At 38.3% G+C, this 24,882-nt stretch overlaps 1 protein-coding gene across 1 annotated transcript; it reads left to right on the top strand.

The window, feature by feature from the left end:
- Positions 1–16,215: 16,215 nt before the first annotated feature.
- Positions 16,216–16,731, top strand: LOC145007129 (uncharacterized). Its single transcript, XM_078966116.1, has one exon. It carries the CDS (start codon positions 16,216–16,218, stop codon positions 16,729–16,731), a length of 516 nt encoding a protein of 171 aa, XP_078822242.1.
- Positions 16,732–24,882: the final 8,151 nt, after the last annotated feature.

The following is a 24,882-nucleotide window of genomic DNA, read 5'->3' as shown; positions in this document are numbered from 1 at the left end:
GGTTCTTCGATGGGCATGATAGGTTCGTCCCAATTATCATGCAACATCTGACGCATTTCATCCCTTTGTTCGACTAACATAGCCCGAATCATGTCTTCCACCCCATCCATTGTTATTGGTTCTGGTGTTGCTGTTATAACAGGTATTTGCTCAGTCACTGGTGGTTGATTCCTGTTTTCATCCGTGTTTCCAACGCCACTTCTCGTTCTTACAATTTTTGATCTACACACCAAATAAGGTGAAAATAGATCCTTATTCACGATAGATATTCAAATCATCCTTATCACTCCGAAACGTTTACATGCTAGTTCTAATATCGTAGACATACGCTCAGAATCCTAAACTCGTAAGGTTTTCAGATCCAGTCGGCAACAGACCATAGATCCGAACAAAAAATATCATATATGGCAACATATAACATGGACCACATAAAAGCATTTTAGGCAACTTTCCTAATATAAACTAGTTCTCGTATCTGAAATATAACAGACACACATCTAACAACCTACACTTAGTATTCTAAGTTTAGGTCTAGAAATCCTACAAATTCCTAGTTCGCTTAAACTAATGCTTTGATACCAAATGTGACATCCCCAAAATCCTAGTCAGAAAAGAACGATTTCATTTATGTTTTTTAAAATAATTTAAGAGTAAATCCTCTTGATTTAAAAGAGTTGAAGAATTTGTTCCCAAAAACAAAATATGATAAAATAATAATTATCAAAGCATTTCATCAAGAGATGCATTTTCATTATAAAATCAAATCTCGGGATGTCATGTTCCGATACAGACCATAAAGCATAAACGATAACATTACAACTCATTCAACAAATATATACATATACTGTCACACCCCCGAACCAGACGGCGGAAACGTCCGAGGGCTGTCGTGACTTAATTGAATACCATAACATTGAATATATATGAAACATAACATCATTCATCACCATGCATTAATATAGTACAACTGGTAGAGTTTAAACTGAGTACATTGTTTTAATATTACATTCCCAAAAATAAATTATTCGATCATAGATAAAAAAACTGCAAGCCATCACTGAATACATTTCCTTCGGTTTACTTGTTACCTGAGAATACAAATATTTTGAAAAAGGTCAACATATGAAATGTTGGTGAGTTCATAAGCGGTATTTGAAAATCAACGTTTTGTATTGTTTTGAAAACTACCAGAAAATCTGATATTTTCTGAAAAGAGTTTATGAAAAAGTTTGTGAAGATCAATAAGTATGCTTGTTTGTTTCTATAGTTGTAAAAAGTGTTCATTAAACTTGTGTATATTTTGAGACTGTATGTATAAAAAAAAAGACCCCAGGAAAACCCGATGTTTTCCTAACACTTTGAATTCCATGTAGTTGTTGTACCATCGCGGCATGTGAAGTCATTGATTCCAGGCGATGTCGGATTATTGCGCACGATGAATTATTATAAACACGCGTTACACAAACGACCAGTTTACAATTATACTAACGATCCCGTAAGCGTCGTCCGTACTATTCATGTAACCCAACCACCCTGACTTCGTGTAGCCCAGCGACCGAGGAGAGGAGAGGGCACGAAGATCTCAATAATCCCATTAGTCGGTCGAGGCTATAGTGAATGTGAAGAACCCTTGGCCCGACCCGCATTTGGTGAATTCTCGACTTTACTAGCAGTACCAAAGGACCCATGGGGACCAATAGTATAAAAGCCATTGAAAGTCCTTTTACGCCGAGTTGGATAATGTAAGACCCAACAACTCGTAAGGTTGAAGTCTTGGGGCCTAAAGATCAGGTCATTGGGCTAGCTAGGCCCAACAAACAAGATTTTACACTTTGGGGCCAAAAGATGGTGCATCGGCGTCTGTGCACTCTCACGTGTGTATTGAATTCTTGAATATTACTTGTATGAATCGAGTGATCGCCGTGTTAGTAGTTTCGGGTTTGTTAATGATTCGAGACCGAATCAATTCGTTTGATAACGATTTTTGGCGTTGTTGTGTATTGAAATTCGTCGATAGTCGTAGTTCCATTATTTGATCGCAATGGATGTATTGAATTAAAATTGAAAAGTTTCTGTTTACCGCCCCTCTTTGTTTGGTAAATTTCCTTTTTCAACCCTTGGAATAAATAAATTTCCGGTTTAGTCCTTAAACCATTTTTTCTTGTCATTTTAACACCAAAACTTATTGCAATTGACATTTTTCAGCATATTCTTAGTTGAAAACAGTTTTAGTCCCTAAAAATATAGTTTTCTCGGTTGTAGCCCCTCTTTTTCGCAAATTTTACATTTTTGGCCCAAATTGGAAATTTTTTGCAACTTTGGTCCTTTTTAATTATGAAAAGCATTTTTTAACCCTTCAAAAGGACTTAGAACACTAATAGTCCACTGTTTTACAGAACAACACAGTTTCACCCCTCAAAACAGAAAATTTCGCATATTGGGCCCTATTGGGCCGAAAATTTCATTTTTAGTCCATTAAGCTTGAAATTTATAATTTTAATCCTCCAAAAGAGTATATTTCCAGAAAATACAATATTGAAACTGCTTTGACTCATCTCACCCATCAGAGTTCGTAATATGTCATTTTTGGCCCTTTAATTTTATATTTTTAACATTTTGTGTCCAAAAATGAGTTTTTAGCCCAAAGAAGGTGTTATTAAGCCACTTAGCCATTTCTCTTGGAGTACTTTGTATGTTGTGATATAATTTATGCTAGTATCATTCAACATAAAATATATCTCGATTTTTAGGAGTTTATGGCTAGATCCAACATCATAATCACACAAAAACACACATATAAGCATAGAAAACCATACAAGGCATACAAAACACTTATAGATATACACTTTCACTTGTATTCCCCCCTCCCCCATAAAACTTATAAAATAGAAAAATAGGGAGTATGAAGCTCACCTTAGGGTTTCGTTTCGGTTTTTGAAGAAAAGATGGAAGGAAGTTTGGTGATTTTTGGCCCTAGCACCCCTTGATGAAGATCTCGAGTTTATGGAGTTTTCTAGGAGTATTATCACCAAAGAAACTTGTTTAGAATAAATGATCTTATATGAGAGGGGAGTTTTGTAACTTAGACATGGGAAAACTTACCAAAGGATGATGATTATCTTGTGAAATCTTCTTGAAATACAAGCAAAGCTTCGAGATTTTGAATGGAGAGGAAGAAGAGAGAAGTCTTGAGTGATTTAGAGAGATTTTTGTTGTGGAATGTCTGTTTTTGGGGAGACTCTCGGCTGAAGGAAAAGAACGAGAGGAAAGAGAAGTGGGTGAAGTGATATGTGCATGGAAACATGTGTTTGTGCATGGAGATCCATGAGAGAATAAAGAGGTGGCAATGAAAGTCAAACCCCTCCATTCATCTTGGATTTGGGCCTTGGGCCGACAATTTGGAAGAAAAGGAAAAATTTGGGCTTTAATGCCCTCAAGACCATGTATAAGTTAGGTTGGATGAGTTTTAACCCAAAAAAAATACAATATGATTTTCACACTATGTTAGGCTAGTTTAGGTTAATCATGGTGCAAAACATTTAATTTATTTCATTCTAGGCCCAATATGGCCCAAAATGTTGAAATAAATGAATGTGGATCCAATTAGAGCCCATTTAAGGGTTCTAAGCCCATGATAGTCAAATTGGAAGCTTATTGGTCCATGTGGGCCCAATAAGGAAGTCCTAGTCCAAAATGGACCTAAACCAGAACTTCTAGGGTTTCCAATTGTTTGTTGACTATTTGAGGTACTTGTATGATGTATTTTATTGAAGTTTTTGAAGGCATTACACATACTATTAAGTTTTTAGTTCAACGTTTTACTTAAGTATAGTGATTACAAGACACAAAATTTCCAGTTGTGACATCATCTCCCCGTTAGGGGGAATTTCGTCCCGAAATTCTGTTTGAAAGCTAGATTTGAGAATGCTAGAATAGGTGAGGGTACTTTTGCTTCATTTGGTCTTCGCGTTCCCACGTGAATTCTGGCCCACGCTTTGCGTTCCACCGTACTTTCACGATCGGGATGCGACTTTGCTTAGTACGCTTCACCTCCCTGTCCATGATTTCAATTGGTTCTTCAATGAACAGGAGATTCTCGTTGATTTCGATCTCGTCAAGGGGAATGATGAGTGTTTCATCTGATAGACACTTCTTTAGATTAGAGACATGGAACACGGGGTGCACACTGTTCAGCTCTGCGGGTAGTTGCAGTCTGTATGCTACCGGACCTATTCGGGCGACGATTTCGAAAGGTCCAATGCATCGTGGGTTCAGTTTTCCCCGCTTCCCAAAGCGAATAACTCCTTTCCAGGGCGAGACTTTTAACAGTACTCGATCACCGACTTGAAGTTCTAAGGGGTTTCATCGTTTATCGGTATAGCTCTTTTGTCGGTCGCGTGAGGCTTGTAATCGAGCTCTGACTTGAATGATCTTTTCCGTGGTTTCACGAATGATCTCCGACCCCGTTAGCGCCTGATCCAACGTGAATGCTTTTGCTAGCTGGGTGTTACCTATTTCAGACCAACATAATGGTGATCTACACTTACGCCCGTACAGTGCTTCGAAAGGAGCGACCTTAATGCTTGAATGATAACTGTTGTTATACGAGAATTTGGCTAAAGGCAAATGGGTATCCCATGACTTCCCAAAGTCTATCACACATGCGCGAAGCATGTCTTCAAGCGTTTGAATGGTTCGTTCGCTTTGACCGTCTGTTTGTGGATGATACGCGGTACTCATGTCGAGATGAGTTCCTAGTGCCTTATGGAGAGATTGCCAAAAACGCGAAGTGAATCTACTATCCCTATCTGAGATAATAGACGCTGGTACTCCGTGGAGTCTCACGATCTCTCGAATGTACAAACGTGTCAATCTTTCCATCTTGTAGGATTCCTTTATAGGCAGGAAATGGGCACACTTCGTCAGTCGGTCGACTATTACCCATATGGTGTCCAGTCCGTCCGATGTCTTGGCTAGCTTGGTCACAAAATCCATAGAAATCCCCTCCTATTTCCACTCAGGGATTACTGATTGCTGTAATAGTCCTGAGGGTTTCTGGTACTCCACCTTTACCTTGGCGTACGTAAGGCACTTACTAACATAGGTCGCAATTTCCGCCTTCATGTTAGGCCACCAATAGTGTTGTTTAATATCCAAATACATCTTGTCTGAACCGGGATGAATGGAGTATCGTGTCTTGTGGGCTTCTTTCATAACAACTTCTCTAAATCCTCCGAGTTTAGGGACCCAAATACGGTTCATGAAATAGTATACTCCATTCTCCTTTGCCTCTAGGTTCTTCTCCATTCCGCGCAGTGCTTCACTTGCTCTATTTTCCGTCTTCATGGCCTCCGACTGGACTACTGCAATTTGAGTGGCCAGGTGAGATTGAATGGTTATTGAGAGAGTTTTCGCACGACGATTAGAGTACTCCTTCCGACTTAATGCGTCAGCTACCACGTTGGCCTTGCCTGGGTGGTACTTGATCTCACACTCATAATCGTTTAGCAATTCAACCCATCTTCGTTGCCTCATGTTCAGCTCCTTCTGGTTCAAGATGTGTTGGAGACTCTTGTGATCCGTGAAGACGGTGCACTTCCTACCGTAAAGGTAATGCCTCCAAATTTTTAGGGCAAAGACTACAGCTCCCAATTCTAGGTCATGGGTCGTATAGTTTACTTTGTGCGTCTTTAGTTGGCGGGATGCATAGGCTATCACTCTCCCACGTTGCATGAGAACGCAACCTAAGCCCTGATTTGACGCGTCGCAGTAGACTACAAAATCTTCCGTTCCTTCCGGTAGAGATAGTACAGGGGCGCTACAGAGAGCTTGCTTTAAGGTCCGAAACGCAATCTCTTGTTTGTCTGTCCATTTGAATGGTACCCCCTTTTGCGTAAGCGAGGTAAGTGGCTTGGCGATCTTAGAGAAGTTTTGAATGAATCTCCTATAGTAGCCTGCTAGACCCAGGAATTGATGAATTTCTGTGGGCGTTGTCGGGATGGCCCAGCCTTCAACAGCTTTGACCTTAGAGGGATCCACATGCATTCCATCTTGGCTAACTACGTGACCTAGGAAGTTCACACTCCGAAGCCAGAACTCACACTTGGAGAGTTTTGCGTATAGCTTCTCTGATCGCAGCGTTTCTAGGATTTGTCGGAGATGTTGGCCATGCTCTTCTTCGCTTCGGGAATAAACGAGAATGTCATCAATGAAGACAATGACGAAGTTGTCTAGGAATGGTCGACAGATCCGATTCATCAGATCCATAAATGCGGCGGGTGCATTTGTTAGACCGAAGGGCATTACAACAAATTCATAATGTCCGTAGCGGGTTCGGAAAGTGGTTTTTGGAATATCCTCTTCCCGGACTTTGAGTTGGTGGTATCCGGACCGTAGATCTATTTTAAAAAATAACTAGCTCCTTGGAGCTGGTCGAATAGATCGTCGATTCGTGGGAGTGGGTAGCGATTTTTAACAGTGAATTTATTTAACTCTTTGTAGTCGATGTACATTCTAAAGGATCCGTCCTTCTTTTTGACAAAGAGAAGTGGAGCTCCCCATGGCGAGTAACTAGGTCGGATAAATCCCTTGTCCAGAAGTTCACTGAGTTGGCTAGACAATTCCTGCATTTCAGCAGGACCCAACCGATAGGGTGATTTAGAGAGAGGAGTTGCTCCTGGAAAGAGGTCGATTCGAAACTCAACCTGTCTCTCTGGGGGTACTCCCGAAAGATCTTCAGGAAACACATCTGGAAATTCGCACGCTACCGGAATATCTTGAATGTTAGTCTCTTCCTTGGTTTTATCCACTATGTGAGCTAGAAATGCCGAATCCTTCTTTCGTAGGTGCTTTTGTGCCTTGATGCACGAGATAAGGCGAAGGTTCATGCTAGGTTTGTCTCTGTAAATTACTAGGGTTTCGTGATTTGGGAGACGAAGACGAACAACCTTCTCGTGGCACATAATTTCAGCATGGTGGGGGGCTTAGCCAATCCATGCTGATGATCACATCAAAACTCCTAATTGATACTGGCATTAGGTCTATTCGAAAGACGTGTTGATTAAGGGTTAGGGTACATCCGATGTAGATTTCCCCAGTGGATTCGGTTTTCCCATTGGCCATTTCCACCGTATAGGTTTCATTTAGCTTTTGGGGCTGTTGTTTTAATAAATGTTTAAACTTATCGCTTACGAAACTTCGCTCTGCTCTGGTGTCAAATAAGATGCATGCATAAGTGTGGTTTATGGGAAGCGTACCGGTAACAACTGAGGGGTCCTGAATCGCCTCTCCCTGACCCATGGTCAGCATCCTTCCTGTTCCTCCGTTTCCTGAATTGTTGTTGTTAGGGTAGTCTCGGCGGAAATGCCCAGTCCTTCCACACCCATAGCAGGTGTGGCTAGGTCCTGCATTGCTGCTGCCGGTGATGATGTTATTGTTGTTGCGATGGTTGTTGTTGTTGTTTCCCTGATTTTGGTTCTGGGGAGGGTAAGTCTTGCAGTACCTTGCAGTGTGTCCCTTTCGGTTGCAACTGGTGCACTGAAAATCCTTGCATTCTCCATTATGGTGGAGACCGCACTTATTGCACCTGGGAAGATTACCGGAATAAGGTCTTGAAGCACTTGTAGCCGCTGAGGATGGAGCACGTGGTGCGGCTGGAGCCGGTGCGGTGCCAGCATTGACTACCACTGTCTGCTGCTTTTTAGAGGTCTCGAGGCCCTGGCGCCCCTTCCTCTTATTGTTCTTTCCCTTCTTGCCATCACCTTCCTTCTTTTTCTCAGTCTCCACTAGCTTCTCGCCCTTCTTGTTGTTATGGTCATACAACTTCTTTGCCAATCTTTTTGCACTGTCAAATGTTTCGGGGTTTGCAGCTATCACATTCCCTTGAATTGGTGTTGTTACTCCCTAGATGAATCGCTCAATCTTCTTCCCTTCCGAGGTGATCATACCCGGGCACAACAGAGATAGTTCACTAAATCTCGATATGTAGGCATCAATATTTGCGTTCTGCACAGTGAGGTTACACAGCTCCTGCTCCATCTTCTGTATCTCGCCTCGCGGGCAGTATTCAGCCATTAACATTTCTTTCATCTCCGCCCACGGCATAGAGTTGGCTACAGGGAGCGTCATGGCTTTTACATGTTCGTTCCACCAAGTGAGCGCTTGATCGACAAGAGTGCAGGCCGCAAACTTCACTTTCATCTGCTCAGGACAATCGAATATCTCGAATACCGACTCCACCTTCTCGATCCATCGCTTCAGAGTGATCACCCCTCAAGTGCCGTTAAAAGTTCGTGGTTTGGCATTTGTGAAGTCCTAGTAGGTACATGTTTTGGTGGGTCCTTGATTCATTCCATTGTTCGAGCTTCCGACTCCTTGTCCATTGACTCCTCCGTTGTTCCCTTGAGGAATTTGCGCCATTGCTGCATTGACCACAGCAGATACAGCTGCCTGGAACGCGGCTGAGTCAACTTTGGGTGGAGTTGGTCCTGGGTTTCCGCGAATAGGTCGAAGAGGCATCTTTCTATCACGAAACAGAAAGATGTTGAGTGTATGTGGTTCTCGTGAGGTTGTGATCCTACTGACTAGGTGCATGGTACGAACTTAAACACTACTACCATTGAACATTCAATCATAATTTCTCAACACATAGCAATTTGTAATATCGTAACAAAACACGTAAAAGTTTATTAATATTATCCGCATTTGATACATGAAAATTTTGCTCGTAAGAGCATACATGAGTGACACTAGTTCGACAGCATAACGGCTCTATGAGTAGCGTAGTCACTTAAACATAGAGTCGGGGTACATAGCATAGTTCCTAACGATCTACTAAGATAATTCTATCCCTAACCGCGATGAGCTGCGTCCGAATATAACGGTGAAATCATATGCCGAAGTGCTGAGCCAACAGCTGAGCCATCTTAGTCATGTCTACAATGACCTCATCCCTCTCATGTTCTGCTTGCACTACGCGTGCTTCCATGGCGAACAGTCGTTTCCGCAAGTCGGCAATCTCGGCTTCTGGGGAGCGATTCTCCCTCGCGAGATTCACTGGTGGGGCACGGTGATCCCGTTGCACTTCACTAACAGGAGATGCGACGTGATCCATGTTCGGGGCCTGATCCTCCTCCATGTCATCGTCGGTCTCCTGGAACTCGTAGTCGGTGTCCATGTACTCGTCAGGTTCGACACCATGGGCTCCCTCTTGATTCCCTTCTGGTTCATCTTCGAGTATCCCGTGTGCCACTAGGGCTTGGTGAAACTGAATGCCCTGATGCTCTCCCTCCATGAAGACTGGGAGAAGGTATACAAATAAACTATCACTTTCCTATGACTCTACCGCTATTGCATAAGCTAAACAGGCGTTCTCTTTTTTGTGGTATAGGGGTATAGTTTTAGGTTCCCTAGATATCACGATTTCATCGAAACGTGTGTTAGTTATACTTTGAGGAGGATGTAGTTGATCAGGCTACATCCACTCCTTAGTACCATTAAGAACAGTCCTGATTTAACCGAGATACTGGTGTTATCATGTTTGGTTCGGCGTTATATTCTTATTCCTAATGCAAGCAAGGGTGTTTTATTTACTTGTTTTGTTCAGATTTATGTTAGTCCCTCTTTTTGGTTTATAGTTGCATATCAATGTGTGGCTAGATATGCTAGTTCACTATAAACAAAGCTCTGATACCAACCTGTCACACCCCCGAACCAGACGGCGGAAACGTCCGAGGGCTGTCGTGACTTAATTGAATACCATAACATTGAATATATATGAAACATAACATCATTCATCACCATGCATTAATATAGTACAACTGGTAGAGTTTAAACTGAGTACATTGTTTTAATATTTCATTCCCAAAAATAAATTGTTCGATCATAGATAAACAAACTGCAAGCCATCACTGAATACATTTCCTTCGGTTTACTTGTTACCTGAGAATACAAGTATTTTGAAAAACATCAACATATGAAATGTTGGTGAGTTCATAAGCGGTATTTGAAAAGCTACGTTTTGTATTGTTTTGAAAACTACCAGAAAATCCGATATTTTTTAAAAAGAGTTTATGAAAAGTTTGTGAAGATCCATAAGTATGCTTGTTTGTTTCTATAGTTGTAAAAAGTGTTCATTAAACTTGTGTACATTTCGAGACTGTATGTATAAAAAAAAGACCCTAATAAAACCCGATGTTTACCTAACACTTTGAATTCCATGTAGTTGTTGTACCATCGCGGCATGTGAAGTCATTGATTCCAGGCGACGTCGGATTATTGTGCACGGTGAATTATTATAAACACGCGTTACACAAACGACCAGTTTACAATTATACTAACGATCTTGTAGGCGTCGTTCGTACTATTCACGTAACCCAACCGCCCTGACTTCGTGTAGCCCTACGACCGAGGAGAAGAGAGGGAACGAAGATCTCAATAATCCCATTAGTCGGTCGAGGCTATAGTGAATGCGAAGAACCCTTGGCCCGACCCGCATTTGGTGAATTCTCGACTTTACTAGCAGTACCAAAGGACCCATGGGGACCAATAGTATAAAAGCCATTGAAAGTCCTTTCACGCCGAGTTGGATAATGTAAGACCCAACAACTCGTAAGGTTGAAGTCTTGGGGCCTAAAGATCAGGTTATTGGGCTAGCTAGGCCCAAAAAACAAGATTTTACACTTTGGGGCCCAAAGATGGTGCGTCGACATTTGTGCACTCTCACGTGTGTATGGAATTCCCGAATATTACTTGTATGAATCGAGTGATCGTCGTGTTAGTAGTTTCGGGTTTGTTATTGATTCGAGACCGAATCAATTCGTTTGATAACGATTTTTGGTGTTGTTGTGTATTCAAATTCGTCGATAGTCGTAGTGCCATTATTTGATCGCAACGGATGTATTGAATTAACATTGAAAATTTTCTGTTTACAGCCCCTCTTTGTTTGGTAAATTTCCTTTTTCAACCCTTGGAATAAATAAATTTCCGGTTTAGTCCTTAAACCATTTTTTCTTGTCATTTTAACACCAAAACTTATTGCAATTGACATTTTTCAGCATATTCTTAGTTGAAAACAGTTTTAGTCCCTGAAAATACAGTTTTCTCGGTTGTAGCCCCTCATTTTCACAACTTTTACATTTTTGGCCCAAATTGGAATTTTTTTGCAACTTTGGTCCTTTCTAATTATGAAAAGCATTTTTTAACCCTTCAAAAGGACTTAGAACACTAATAGTCCACTGTTTTACAGAAAAACAAAGTTTCAGCCCCTCAAAACAGAAAATTTCGCATATTAGGCCCTATTGGGCCGAAAATGTCATTTTTAGCCCATTAAGCTTGAAATTTATAATTTTAATCCTCCAAAAGAGTATATTTCCAGAAAATACAATATTGAAATTGCTTTGACACATCTCACCCATCAGAGTTCATAATATGTCATTTTTGGCCCTTTAATTTTATATTTTTAACATTTTGTGTCCAAAAATGAGTTTTTAGCCCAAAGAAGGTGTTATTAAGCCACTTAGCCATTTCTCTGGGAATACTTTGTATGTTGTGATATAATTTATGCTAGTATCATTCAACATAAATTACATCTCGATTTTTAGGAGTTTATGGCTAGATCCAACATCATAATCACACAAAAACACACATATAAGCATAGAAAACCATACAAGGCATACTAAACACATATAGATCTACACTTTCACTTGTATTCCCCCCCCCCCCCCATAAAACTTATAAAACAGAAAAATAGGGAGTATGAAGCTCACCTTAGGGTGTGGTTTCAGTTTTTGAAGAAAAGATGGAAGGAAGTTTGGTGATTTTTGGCCCTAGCACCCCTTGATGAAGATCTCGAGTTTATGGAGTTTTCTAGGAGTATGATCACCAAAGAAACTTGTTTAGAATAAATGATCTTATATGAGAGGGGAGTTTTGTAACTTAGACAGGGGAAAACTTACCAAAGGATGATGATTATCTTGTGAAATCTTCTTGAAATACAAGCAAAGTTTCGAGATTTTGAATGGAGAGAAAGAAGAGAGAAGTCTTGAGTTATTTAGAGAGATTTTTGTTGTGGAATGTGTGTTTTTGGGGAGACTCTCGGCCGAAGGAAAAGAAAGAGAGGAAAGAGAAGTGGGTGAAGTGATATGTGCATGGAAACATGTGTTTTTGCATGGAGATCCATGAGGGAATAAAGAGGTGGCAATGAAAGTCAAACCCCTCCATTCATCTTGGATTTGGCCTTGGGCCGACAATTTGGAAGAAAAGGAAAATTTTGGGCTTTAATGCCCTCAAGCCCATGTATAAGTTAGGTTGGATGAGTTTTTACCCAAAAAAAAAATACAATATGATTTTCACACTATGTTAGGCTAGTTTAGGTTAATCATGGTGCAAAACTTTTAATTTATTTCATTCTAGGCCAAATATGGCCCAAAATGTTGAAATAAATGAATGTGAGTCCAATTAGAGCCCATTTAAGGGTTCTAAGCCCACGATAGTCAAATTGGAAGCTTATTGGTCTATTTGGGCCCAATAAGGAAGTCCTAGTCCAAAATGGACCTAAACCAGAACTTCTAGGGTTTCCAATTGTTTGTTGACTGTTTGAGGTACTTGTATGATGTATTTTATTGAAGTTTTTAAAGGCATTACACATACTATTAAGTTTTTAGTTCAAGGTTTTACTTAAGTATAGTGATTACAAGACACAAAATTTCCAGTTGTGACATATACATACTTGTAAACAAAACAACTTGATAATTCATCCATCTTACAAATAAATCTAGCGGGTCAGGCTTCTGAGCCTGGTGAGCATATAGGGTTTTCAACCCACAATAAATAATTATATTTAATTTCACCAACAACCAATAACCCGATTACCCATTCCCGGTATCCTAACTTTTTGTCACTAAAACAACATCTATATGAAGGGACCTATTCTAGGATTTTCATCGGGACAGACATTACTGCTAAGGGGTTTCCTTAACAATACATATCCTAAAGGCAACCATGAGGGGGATAGAGTACACCGGTGAACACATCATTCACAACACCTACAGGTTATGAACCTGCTAGTGTTCCACAAGACTGTCTAGAAAGAGTCCGTGGTCGTCATCCATACTCCGCTAGATGACTTAGTCAACATAAACAACATCGAGGCCTGTCATCTATTTATCACACATCAACTATCTACCCATGTTCTACCTAACATATTACTAGGTAAAAATATTTATTTTTATACATAGTTTAAAACCTGTATAGCATTCGCACTCAATACATGTTCCAAGCAACAGATGAGATACATACACATAACACGTATTTCATAGAGAATAAATCATATCTATGAGATAGAAGAAAGTGAATATACATTCACACATACAACAACAAAATATACACATAACATGTATTTCTTATAAAATACTTCATAATTATGCGTTAGAAGAAGGTAACTACACACTCACTTGATCAGAAGATGATCGGACAACACTACAACTTGTAGAAGTAGTATTCTTCGGTAGATCTGGATGACCTTCACAAAAACCGAGCTTCTCGCGGCCACAACTTTGACTTGTTAATTGTACTTCTTGGGATCTTCGGGGCTTCAGGACTTGCTTCGGGGCTTCAGATTAATACCGGGGCTTCGGGATATGATTGTCACACAAAACGATGCAACACAGGAGAGAGAGAAGAGAAAATGAGCAAAAGAATTGGCTGCACTCAACTCCCTTTTATAGGGTATGGATCCTCGATTTGCGTTGAGCGTAAATCTAGGTATGCTGGGTGTAACCTAAGTAGGATCGCTGACTCCCCCCATTGGATAATATCGGATATTTTATAATTAAATTTAATATCGAAATTATTTAATAAACTAAAAAAAATCATATCTTCCTCATATGAACTCCATTTTCGACGTTCTTTATATCCTCGCGTATCTGAGACTACGCTCTACATCTTTCGTTTAGACTTTGGCTGCTAACTTTGATTTATTTTTATTATTTATTTTTAGTAGGCCGGGATAGGAAAACACCGTTATAAAATCATAATTTCTTCATCCGACGTTCATTTTCTTCTATCTTTTTATCGTTTCACTACTAGTAACAAGATCTTCGATTCTTGTTTAGATTTTTTCAACTAAAAACCACTCGGTCTCAAATCGAGTATTCGGGCTGCATACTGCTAAGTCGAAAGTTAGAAAAATCATAACTTCCTCATACGAAGTCATATTTGGGTGTTCTTTTGATGTACGCTCTCGGTTTAACGTATTCTACTACTGTCGTTTAGATTACTAAGGATAGATATCGCTTTATCTTAAATTTGTATTTTACGTCATTCCGTATCGTGCTGGTTCTGTCGCGAAACTTCGACAGGTCATAACTTCTTCGTTATACCTCGGATTTCGACATTCTTTATATATCCGGAAACCTCGTCACGACCACTACCACATCCTTTTTATATATTGGGATTATCTAACATTTCATTTTGATGCTTATTTTTATCCTTAATTCATTGAAGTCACACAACTAAGCACCAAACACATAATACTCAAATAATACATCTTTATTATTTCAAGATAGGTTACAAAGGTTAACCTTGACTATTACATCAACATTAATGACAAGCCTAGATACACAGGCATTACAGTATATACATTAGTTATGTTTTCATGTTCATTGTAGAGCTACTACAAGGTGAAATTTTCCGAACTCTCTACATCTAATATACCAATGAAATTGATAGGAAACTTATTTCCTTTGAAAAATCACTATCCAATTTCAAATTGTCGCTTTAAAAGTTATTCCTTGTGGTAGACTTCTATATAAACCTCTTTCAGAACACATGATGAACTAGTTCAAAGACATCTGATTTATAATCAGTGTTGATGTCTTAATACCTTTCCATTTCTTTTATCTTGAAGAATAAGATGCCTCCAAGAAAGAACCCGAGGCATAGCAATGTCAATGCATCACTAACACCACCTCTGCTGCCACCTCCACAGCTTGACGCTGCCATGTTTCAAGCAGTGGTTACTGCAGCTGTGGCAACTGCCATGTCACAAAGAAATACAACCGGTGCCAGTGGATCTGAGGGTGGTGTTCATCTCTCCAATGATGGTGAAAGTCATGGACACCCATGGGAGTGTGCTTATAAGTAATTCACAAATGGAAAACCTAGAACCTTTAATGAGACTAGGGGAGTCATGGCTCTAACTCAATGGATAGAGAAAACTAAAGCCGTTTTTGGGATCTGTTCGTGCCCTGAAGGGAGCAAAGTGAAATTAGCTGCCTGTACATTTTCTGACCAAGCTCTCATAGTGGCTAACTCAATGGGCTAGGAGAATCGGAAGGCAATGATTATGCAAGAGTACTCCTCGAGGGGTGAAGTACAAAATCTTGAACAAGAGCTTTTGGGCCTTACCATGACAGGTACTGACATAACAACTTGCACCAATAGGTTCAGTGATCTGGCGATCCTATGTCCTAGAATGGTTGCTCTGGAGAACAAAAAAAATGAAACGTATATCTGGGGGCTATCACCTCAGATCCAAGAGAGTGTGCTAGATTCAAATCCTGATACATTTGATAGTGCCAAACGCCTGGCACAGTCACTCATAGATCATGGAGCTCATCAAGGCTTTATGACTGTCGTTCTAGAACAAACCAAAGGAAACAAAAATGAAAACAATAAGAAAAAGTCGTGGGATAAAAGGAAGGGTCAATCTTCCCAAGAGCCTGCCAAGTAACAATAGATAGTGGTCGTTCATGCTGCTACTATTCCTATTAACCCTACCCCAGCAAAGCAGTATGATGGAAAGTTACCAAAGTGCAAAAAGGTAATATCCATCACAATGGAAATTTCCGTGAGATGCATTGTTGGAACTGCAACTGAAAAGGGCACACTGCCCAATTCTGTAGGTCACTGGGCAACCAATCAATCAATTTCCTTGCGTTGGGGGTAAGCCGAGCATGTTATGAATGTGGTGAAACTGGACACTTCAAAAGGTATTGTCCAAAGGCGAGGAATGTCGGTGATGTCGGAAGAGTACTGGCTATTAGTCATGAGGAAGCTGTTGCAGACCTTACTATGGTCACATGTACGTTTCTTCTCAACAACTCATACACATGCATTCTATTTGATAGCGGTGCTGAGAAAAGCTTCATGAGCCGTAAATTTGAACACCTACATAAACAAAATTCCCAACCATTAAAAGATACCTTAACTGTAGAAATGGCCAACGGGAAAACTGAGTGCACTAACAATATATACATAGGATGTACCCTTACTCTAAATAACATTTCCTTCCAAATCGACCTGATGCCGGTATCCATAAAAAGTTTTGACATCATCATTGGTATAGACTGGATAAGTTCTAATCGTGCCGAAATCCTATTTTACGAGAAAGCTATTTGCCTTAACCTGCCAAGTAACGAAACCCTTATCATTTACGAAGACAAATCCGACGCGAACCTACAAATCATTTCCTGTATCAACGCGCAAAAGTATCTTCGCAAGGATTACTGTGTTTTTCTAGCTCACGTGGTAGACAATAAACATGAAATGAAGGACTTCGAGAGCATTACCGAAGTTTGTAATTTCCCTGACATTTTCCCCGATGATCTTCCAGAAGTTCCACCAGAAAGACAAGTCGAATTCATAATCAACTTAATCCCATGTGCTACCCCCATAGCCAAATCACGTTACCATCTTGCACCGGTAGAAATAAAGGAACTATCAGCCGGCTGAACAAACTTCTTAGCAAAGGTTTCATTAGACCAAGCTTCTCACCTTGGGGAGCACCAGTCTTGTTCATGAAGAAGAGTGATGTATCTTTCCATATGTGCATAGACTATCGCGAGCTAAATAAACTTACGATCAAGAACCGATACCCTCTACCTCGTATTGATGATCTATTCAACCAACTAAAAGGCACATGTTTCTTTTCAAAGATTAACTTAAGATCTAGGTATCACCAGTTACATGTTTTAGAGGAAGATGTTCCCAAAACAACCTTCCGAGCTCGTTATGGTCACTACGAGTTTGTAGTGATGCCTTTCGGATTAACAAATGTGGCCGCAGTGTTCATGGACTTGATGACCAGGGTGTGTCGTCCATACTTGAATAAATTCATAATAGTCTTCGTAGATGATATCCTTATATACTCATGAAGTGAGGACGAGCATATCCAACATCTCCGACAAGTCTTACAAACATTGAGAGCAGAGAAGCTATATGCGAAGTTCTTAAAGTGCGAATTTTAGATTAGGAAGGTAGATTTCCTAGGTCACGTGGTCAGTGAAGAAGGAATAGACATGGACCCATCCAAAATAAAGGCAATCGAGAACTGGTCAACAACAAAAATGCCTACAGAAATCCGCCAGTTCTTAGGCCTTGCTGGATACTATCATAGATTAATTCAGAATTTCTCGCGAATTGCTAAACCACTTACCACTCTAACTCAGAAGGGTATAGCATTTAGCTGGGAAGAGAAACAAGGAACATCGTTCCAAATACTAAAGCGAGCCCTGTGCAACACACCTATTTTTTCTCTACCATAAGGGACAAAAGGCTTTGTAGTATACTACGCTGTATCGAACCAAGGGCTAGACTATGTTCTTATGCAGCGAGGAAAGGTCATATCCTCTCCTCGAGACATCTTAAGACGCATGAGGCCAACTATACAACTCACGACCTTGAACTAGGAGCAATGATATTTGCTCTGAAGATATGGAGATATTAGCTCTATGGCACAAAATGCACAATATTTATGGACCATAAAAGTCTTCAGCATATCTTCGACTAGAAAGAACTGAACATGAGACAACGATATTGGGTGGAGCTACTAAACGATTACGAATGCAAAATTCATTATCATCATGGTAAATCCAATGTAGTAGATGATGCTCTTAGCAGAAAAGAATACTCGGGAGGTTAGGTAAAGTTGTTCACCATGACTATCCATTCACACCTATCCACATAGATCAAAGAGGCTCAACTTAAGGCCTTGAAACCCAAAAATGTTACAGGTGAATCTTTAAGAGGAATGGAAAAGAACTTAGAAATCAAAGGCGATGGAGCCCAATATCTCATGAACCAGATCTAGACATCAAAGTTCGGTGGTTACATAGAGTACTTTACTATTGTGTTTTATGATCATTTTAATGATTATGGAAAATCATATTATAATTGATCCTCTAAGGACATCTTAGTGCTTCTGTATGGCTAAGAAGAGGAATCATGAATTGTTGAAATGGTTAAATCAAAAGATGGGTCATACTTCATCCCAAAATGAAACCTTGAAGTCATACTCCAAGATTGTAACCTTGAGTGACATAATCTTAAGAAGATTTAAAACACTCATCAAATGTAGAGTAATATATTTTTGCTCTTGTACATTTGGATTTGGTAAATTTGTGATGTTTTAGGATAAAGCAAAGAACAACTAAGACCATTGTGTGAAGTGTTTGTCTTGATGAGAATCCGCACTAACTCTTGAATATTTGTTTGTCAAGGACTAGTTCTTGACAAAAGAATATTATATGTTAAGATGTCAGTGGGAGTCTTAATGATCTTGAATAGCTTCAAGAACTAATTAAGAGTAAACCTATTGTTTATTACTAGCACACGACTTAAGGTTTGTAACCTATCGTGTTGACATATTCTTGTTTATGTGCCCATTCCAGTTAAAGTTGACTATGCATGTGAGTTCTATGAGTTCTCAATTGTTTTCATAAGGCAAAGTACCTGGATCAATGAAAGTTTCATTGATCAGTATGGGTGAGCTACTTATCAACTTGAAAGACATGGTAGGCCCTTGTGCTACCAAGTGGTAGGAAATTAATATTGAACAAGTTTTGTCCATATGAGCTTGGATTTGTCACAAACCTTGTCTTATGATTATGGTCAGACAAATTCACATGGATAGGAATACATAAACCATAAAATATAAATTTCATAAGGTTTCTCTCCGCTTCCTAAAAATGATTGTGAGGAAACGCTTTCAGTAAGTAGATTTTAAGAAGATAGCATTTGTGATATTTGGATTCTCAAATTCGATTAGGATTACGGCATCCCTCTTCATAGTTCGAATTGTAAGAAATGGAAAAAGGTCTAAATATTTGAGACTTATTGTTGTATGTTCTAAAATTGTTTGGAAACACATGTGAGCTATCTAAGGAAAGGTGTATGAGTTTGAGAAGCCTAGATAAAGTCTTATCGAAGAATCTCGTATCATAAATATGAACTTTGGTCAATAAGTATTGATTTCTAGAAGTCCAACTGATTTATGAATAAATATCAAAGATAGTGGGAGCATAAGTCTTATTCTTGTAAGATAATAATTATTATGCTAGTGGGAGCATAATTATTATGTAAAGTGCTGCAAGTTAGCAATGTTAGTTATAGAAAAACAAAAGGTTTCACATCACAAAGTTGTAGGGTTTCAAAAGTTTCTTTGCTATAACTAAAGGAGAGGAAATTATACTTCATTTCAAAATCAAAAAGCTTAGATTGAGTTTTTTAATCAAATTTAGTCAAATATATATAAATGTTATGTTGGAATGGTTCAACATAAGGAAATTCTATATATGGGAATGTTAATTGCGTTCTCAAAATTTTATTATGATTACGATATCCCTCTTCATAATTTGAATCTTTAGAACATGGAAAATGGAAATATTATAGTAAAAGATTGGTCAAGTATCATGTCTTTATGAATCGTTCCCAATATGTTTCGGGTATAGGATTGATTACATGTGCTATAATATTTATCCGTTCTAAATTTTCCAAATGCCTAGGGCATTAAGAGGGAAAAAGAACTAGAACAGGATATGACTAAAGTGGTTAACAACTGTTAAGGACAATCTAAGGTTCACCAAGGACTGGTCACTTGTAGTTGGAAGAATCAAAATGGATGGACCATATTGACATATTATGAAAAGAGGAAACTCTTGTTCAGAAGTGATAGTCACAATGGGAATATGGAAATGCTTCCATAAGTGGAAGTTAGTCTTTAAATCTATTTAATATTAGAAAACTTAATGCAAGAAGGATGTTCAAAGGAATGTACTTTGAATTTGAGACTTCGTTTCCATGGAATTGCTCTCCGTTGGAATGCTTTGTAATGTATGTTGACAAGTCTCTGTGACATTTGTGCATAGTCATTACAAGTGGATCATTGAATATAAGTTTACAATCTAATATATTGTAGTAAATGTCAAGAATTTTATATTCTTACATTTACGGTAAGGATTTGGAAATGTGAAATGAGCATCATTGAAATGCTGTTAATTGATCTATTTCATAGAGTAAGGATCATAGATAAACACAGTGTACATTCTTGGAGCATGGGACAACTATTGTTTTAATTCAAGTATTAAGTTGATTATTCGAAACATTATACAATGAATAATGAGTAATCAATATGGGACCCAAAAGTTTTGGGGCTATATAGGATTAGTATTATTCTTATGTTTCACTTTACATGTTTTGAATTCGTGAATAACTAGGTTATTCAAACCATCGATAGTCGATCATATTTTGGATGTAGGTATTGAGGCAAGATTGTCATGAATGGTGTGTAGTTTGTCTAGGTGTTTTGGACATAGTTGCAGTGTTCATGAGTACTTCAGGAATAAGATTCGAGTATTTGATTCAACCCACGCTCATGTGAATCAGTTCATGGATTTTATCACTAGTGATTGTGAGACGATAATATCTTATATTCTTGAAACCAAGACATGTGAGTTGTAGTTTACAAATCGGTTGCACATTGTCGTACGTAAACACACTAGTAACTTGGTGTTATAAAACATATTGTTGTGTGTGATTTGATGAATAAGTACAAGCAAGCATTTGAGTCGAATTTTTCCATTCCTTTTACCCAATGAGGGATAAAAGTGATATCTGTGGGCCCCTCGATGATTTAGTGATGACACCTTTGGCCAAGCCTGGACTAATTTGATTTGTTCAATTAATCAATCGTCATAAATAAGAAATCAGGAAACAACAAAATGGACAGAGAGAATGATTATAATCCATGTCTCATGTCCATATGATATCGAGAATGGAGGAATATATGATCCCTTATTTAATGAATGCGTGATTCACTAGGTCAGAGTTCGACAACGGCTTTTAAGAGCTACGATTGATAGTTGAGATTTTGGAGTCGTACTTGCAATAATAGTTATTAGACTTATCCAAGTGGAAGACTGTTGGATTAGGTGTTTAAGCCCATAACTATTATTGGTATGTACTTGACCCTAGAGTAGAATGGTCCATTTGGGTTGCATATCACTAGGAAAATTTGATAGGATGGACTTTTGAGAAAAGGTTATTTATGATTTATTAAAATATTGTAAGTTTTAATGTATTAATATGAAATCATATGATTTAATTAGTATTGATCAAGAATTAATTTGGAATTAATTTAGTGATAAAAAAAGACTAGTTGAAACTATGGGGACTAATTATAGTAATTAGTGAAACATATGGATTGGGCTATGGGTCCATGTTCGACTTAGTTTATGTAAGGATACATAAAGAGTTGGGCCACATGAACCATGGATCATAAACCCATGATTATGGATTTGGGTTTACCCATGACCCTTGAAATCCTACATATAAATATGTTGCTCCATATCCAAAATCGACAGTACATGTTATCGGAGTTCATTGAATCGATTTTGGTGCAAGAAATACTCTCTCAAAATTCTCTTTTGTCCAAGGTGTGTTGTGAACCATTTGAGGTGCAACACTTGGGGCACCAAGTTCTTAAAGGAGAAAACTACAAGCTACAACAAAGAGGTAACTCTAGAACTCAATTCTAAATACTTTATATCAATTGTATATTAGTTGTAGGCTTTAAGCTTTGGAAGCAATATTGCATGTATAATTAGAGAAAACATAGATCCAAAGCTTTTAGGGTTGTATGTACACCATAGGATGTTGTAGTATACTAAAACCAATCACCTTCCACGTTTCTAACTTAGAGAAGTGCTTATCCGACGAGACTCTTGTTATCCCACTCGATGAAATTGAGATAAACGAGATCCTCAACTTCGTGGAAGAACTAGTAGAAATTAAAGACTGGGAAATCAAGAGAACTAAACAAACCCGTATCCCGATAGGGAAGGTTCGATGGAATGCTACACGGGGACCTGAATTCACTTGGGAATGGGAGGATCAAATAAAACAAAAGTATCCGCATCTCTTTTCCTAGTCTTATTGTATCTTTATAGTCTTAATTTTGGGACAAAATTCTCCTTAACGGGGGCATAATGTGACAACCTGTTGTTTTCTATCTTGTAAAAGTCAAAACAAGTCAAACATATCAAATAAAAGTCAAACTATTGATTTGTTAATATTAATAAAGTTAAATTAATGTTTTTGATACATATAAACATTTAGAAAAAGTGTTGTAAAGCTTAGAAGTGATAATGGCCCAAAACCGAGGATTCTCACCCAGACCGAAAACCCTCGGACTCCTTGAACATTACGGACAACAAATCGGAGGGCAACAAATCGTTTAAGGCTGAGAAACCTTGGACCGCAAACGTGCGATGCATCAGAAAACTACCTCGTGGGGTTTCCTCTTTGGATCGGAAACCTCACAATCTTTTCACTTCTGACCGCAAACGAAGTCTCTCGGTTTGAGTTCCCAACTGAGAACCCATCTCCTCGGTTTGTGTTCTCAGATTAAAAACCACACACACACACACACACATACACACACAAATATACATACATATATACATATATATATATATACACACACACACACACACTACCCGAAAACAATCCTCATTCTTACACATTTCAGCCAAAAATTCCCGTTTTCTATCTAGGATTATCAACCGAAGTCTCCCCTCTCCTGTCAAGAACATGCGAAACCTCTCATTTCTTTGAATTCCATGCAAAAAACCATTGATTCTTCTTGAAGAACTTACAAGTATCATTTATTGTGCTTGATTTCACCCAAAAACACCTTCCAATCTTCTTATTTTGGGCCGAAAACACCCAAATATCACTAGTATTCACGAAGAACATGAAGAACACCCACACAATATTCTAAGGATTATGTTAAGTCTTCTTACAATAAATAAGTGTTTTTGAACATAATTTTATGCTATTATAAATTAGGGTTTAGTTTTTATAACGAGTTCTAACTTGTGGATTTAGATGTAGTACACCGTATCTTCAACTAGAAACTCAGAAACAGTGAGTTCATACCCCCTGCGTTTTTACTATTTACAATGTGTTACCGGGGGGGGGGGGGATAGAATTCTAACACAAGAATATGGTGTTTACAAATACATGATTTTAAAATATTTCTAAATCGACTTTAACTTACCGAATCTCTTTTAAATAATGTTAAACTTCATCAAATGTTTTATAAACTCTTTTCAACATATATTTTACCAAAATCATATATATATATATATATATATATATATATATATATATATATATATATATATATATATATATATATAAGGTTTAAAGGGCTTAGGACTAATAATTCGCTTTATTTCATTTTCCTTGTTTGGATGTGGGCTTAGGGTAGAGTTATTTGTCCGAATGTCATTTTAATTTTAATTATACATATATATATATATATATATATATATATATATATATATATATATATATAAAATTTATTTCATTCAGTTTCATTACCCTTTGTAACATGCCGAGCAAAGGGGTTACTTTCATGAATATTACATATCAAACAGAACACACAAATAAATTATAATATGTATAATTTATGGAACTCTCATACCATTTTCACAAATGTCACACCCCGAATACCGTAGGCGGAAACATTTCCGGGGTTGACTCCACGTTGAGTATCAAATCCAATGCACATAGTAAGTAAAGTAAAACAACCATTACATTATATAATAAAAGTTTTTTACAGTTGTTTCAAAAGTAAAGTTTGTACAGTTGTGATACATAGTATATATAGACAAAATGAAACGGATCTTCATGAACTCCGTCATTTGATCAAAAGGAATCTTCGGGTACCTATTCTAACGCTGACCTGAGAACACAAGCGGTTTGAAAATCAGCATAAAGCTGGTGAGTTCATAAGCGATTTTTGTTTGTGAAAATGTTTCGAGTTTCCTTTCTGTTTCTGAAATGTTATGTACACCAAGAAAATCCCGTATTTTCTTAAAAGTTGGTTATTGTTTCACAAATGTAAAGTATAGTAAGTTTGTACACTAAAAACATGTCTACTCATGTGAAATGTATAGTTGGTTATTTGACTTGATAAACTGTTTTGTTTACTTATCGTGTGTTACCAGGAAAGTCCCATACTTTCCTTATTGTATGTTACCAATTGTAAAAGATGTAATGATATCCAGTTTGTTACTCTTTCTAATTATGTAAGTGTTACCCAGGAAAGCCCCATGCTTTCCTGCATGTTGGTTTCTAATGTAAACGATGTTAAAGATGTAAAAGGTGTAAACGTGATTAGGTTCCATGTTTTCCCTAGGAAAGTCTCATACTTTCCTGAATGTTAGTTACAATACGTAAAAGATGTAAAAGATGTAAAAAGTGATTCATTATTACTATAAGTAAATCTCTGTTATCCTAATTGCGAGTTCCATAACCATACAATAGACTGAAACCTGTGGCAATAAGTAGTCCACATGTGGCAATAAGTCGTCCACATAATTATGACTTTCATCACCCTTGAACCCTTTCGGTTCGGCTGTAGCTAGCAGTCGGGTGTGGGGTAGTCAACCCCGTATAAGTCTATACACTCAAGTCACGCTCTCTAAATACCAGAGATTCTGGTTATGGGTGTAGTCCTCCACTCGCGTATCTCGGTGGAGTGTTCTCCGAGGATGTGTTTCCAATCATACAAGATTAACAAATTTACTAGTAATAATA

The sequence above is a fragment of the Lactuca saligna genome, chromosome 7 (genome assembly GCF_052625555.1).
Source record: "Lactuca saligna cultivar CGN05327 chromosome 7, ASM5262555v1, whole genome shotgun sequence".
Classification (NCBI taxonomy): Eukaryota; Viridiplantae; Streptophyta; class Magnoliopsida; order Asterales; family Asteraceae; genus Lactuca; species Lactuca saligna.
The sequence above is the reverse complement of the archived record's forward strand: the minus strand, read 5'-3'. Positions and strand labels throughout refer to the sequence as shown.

Coding starts and splice junctions, on each gene's coding strand:
- LOC145007129 (XM_078966116.1), top strand. CDS start 16,216: ATGGCCAACGGGAAAACTGAGTGCACTAACAATATATACATAGGATGT.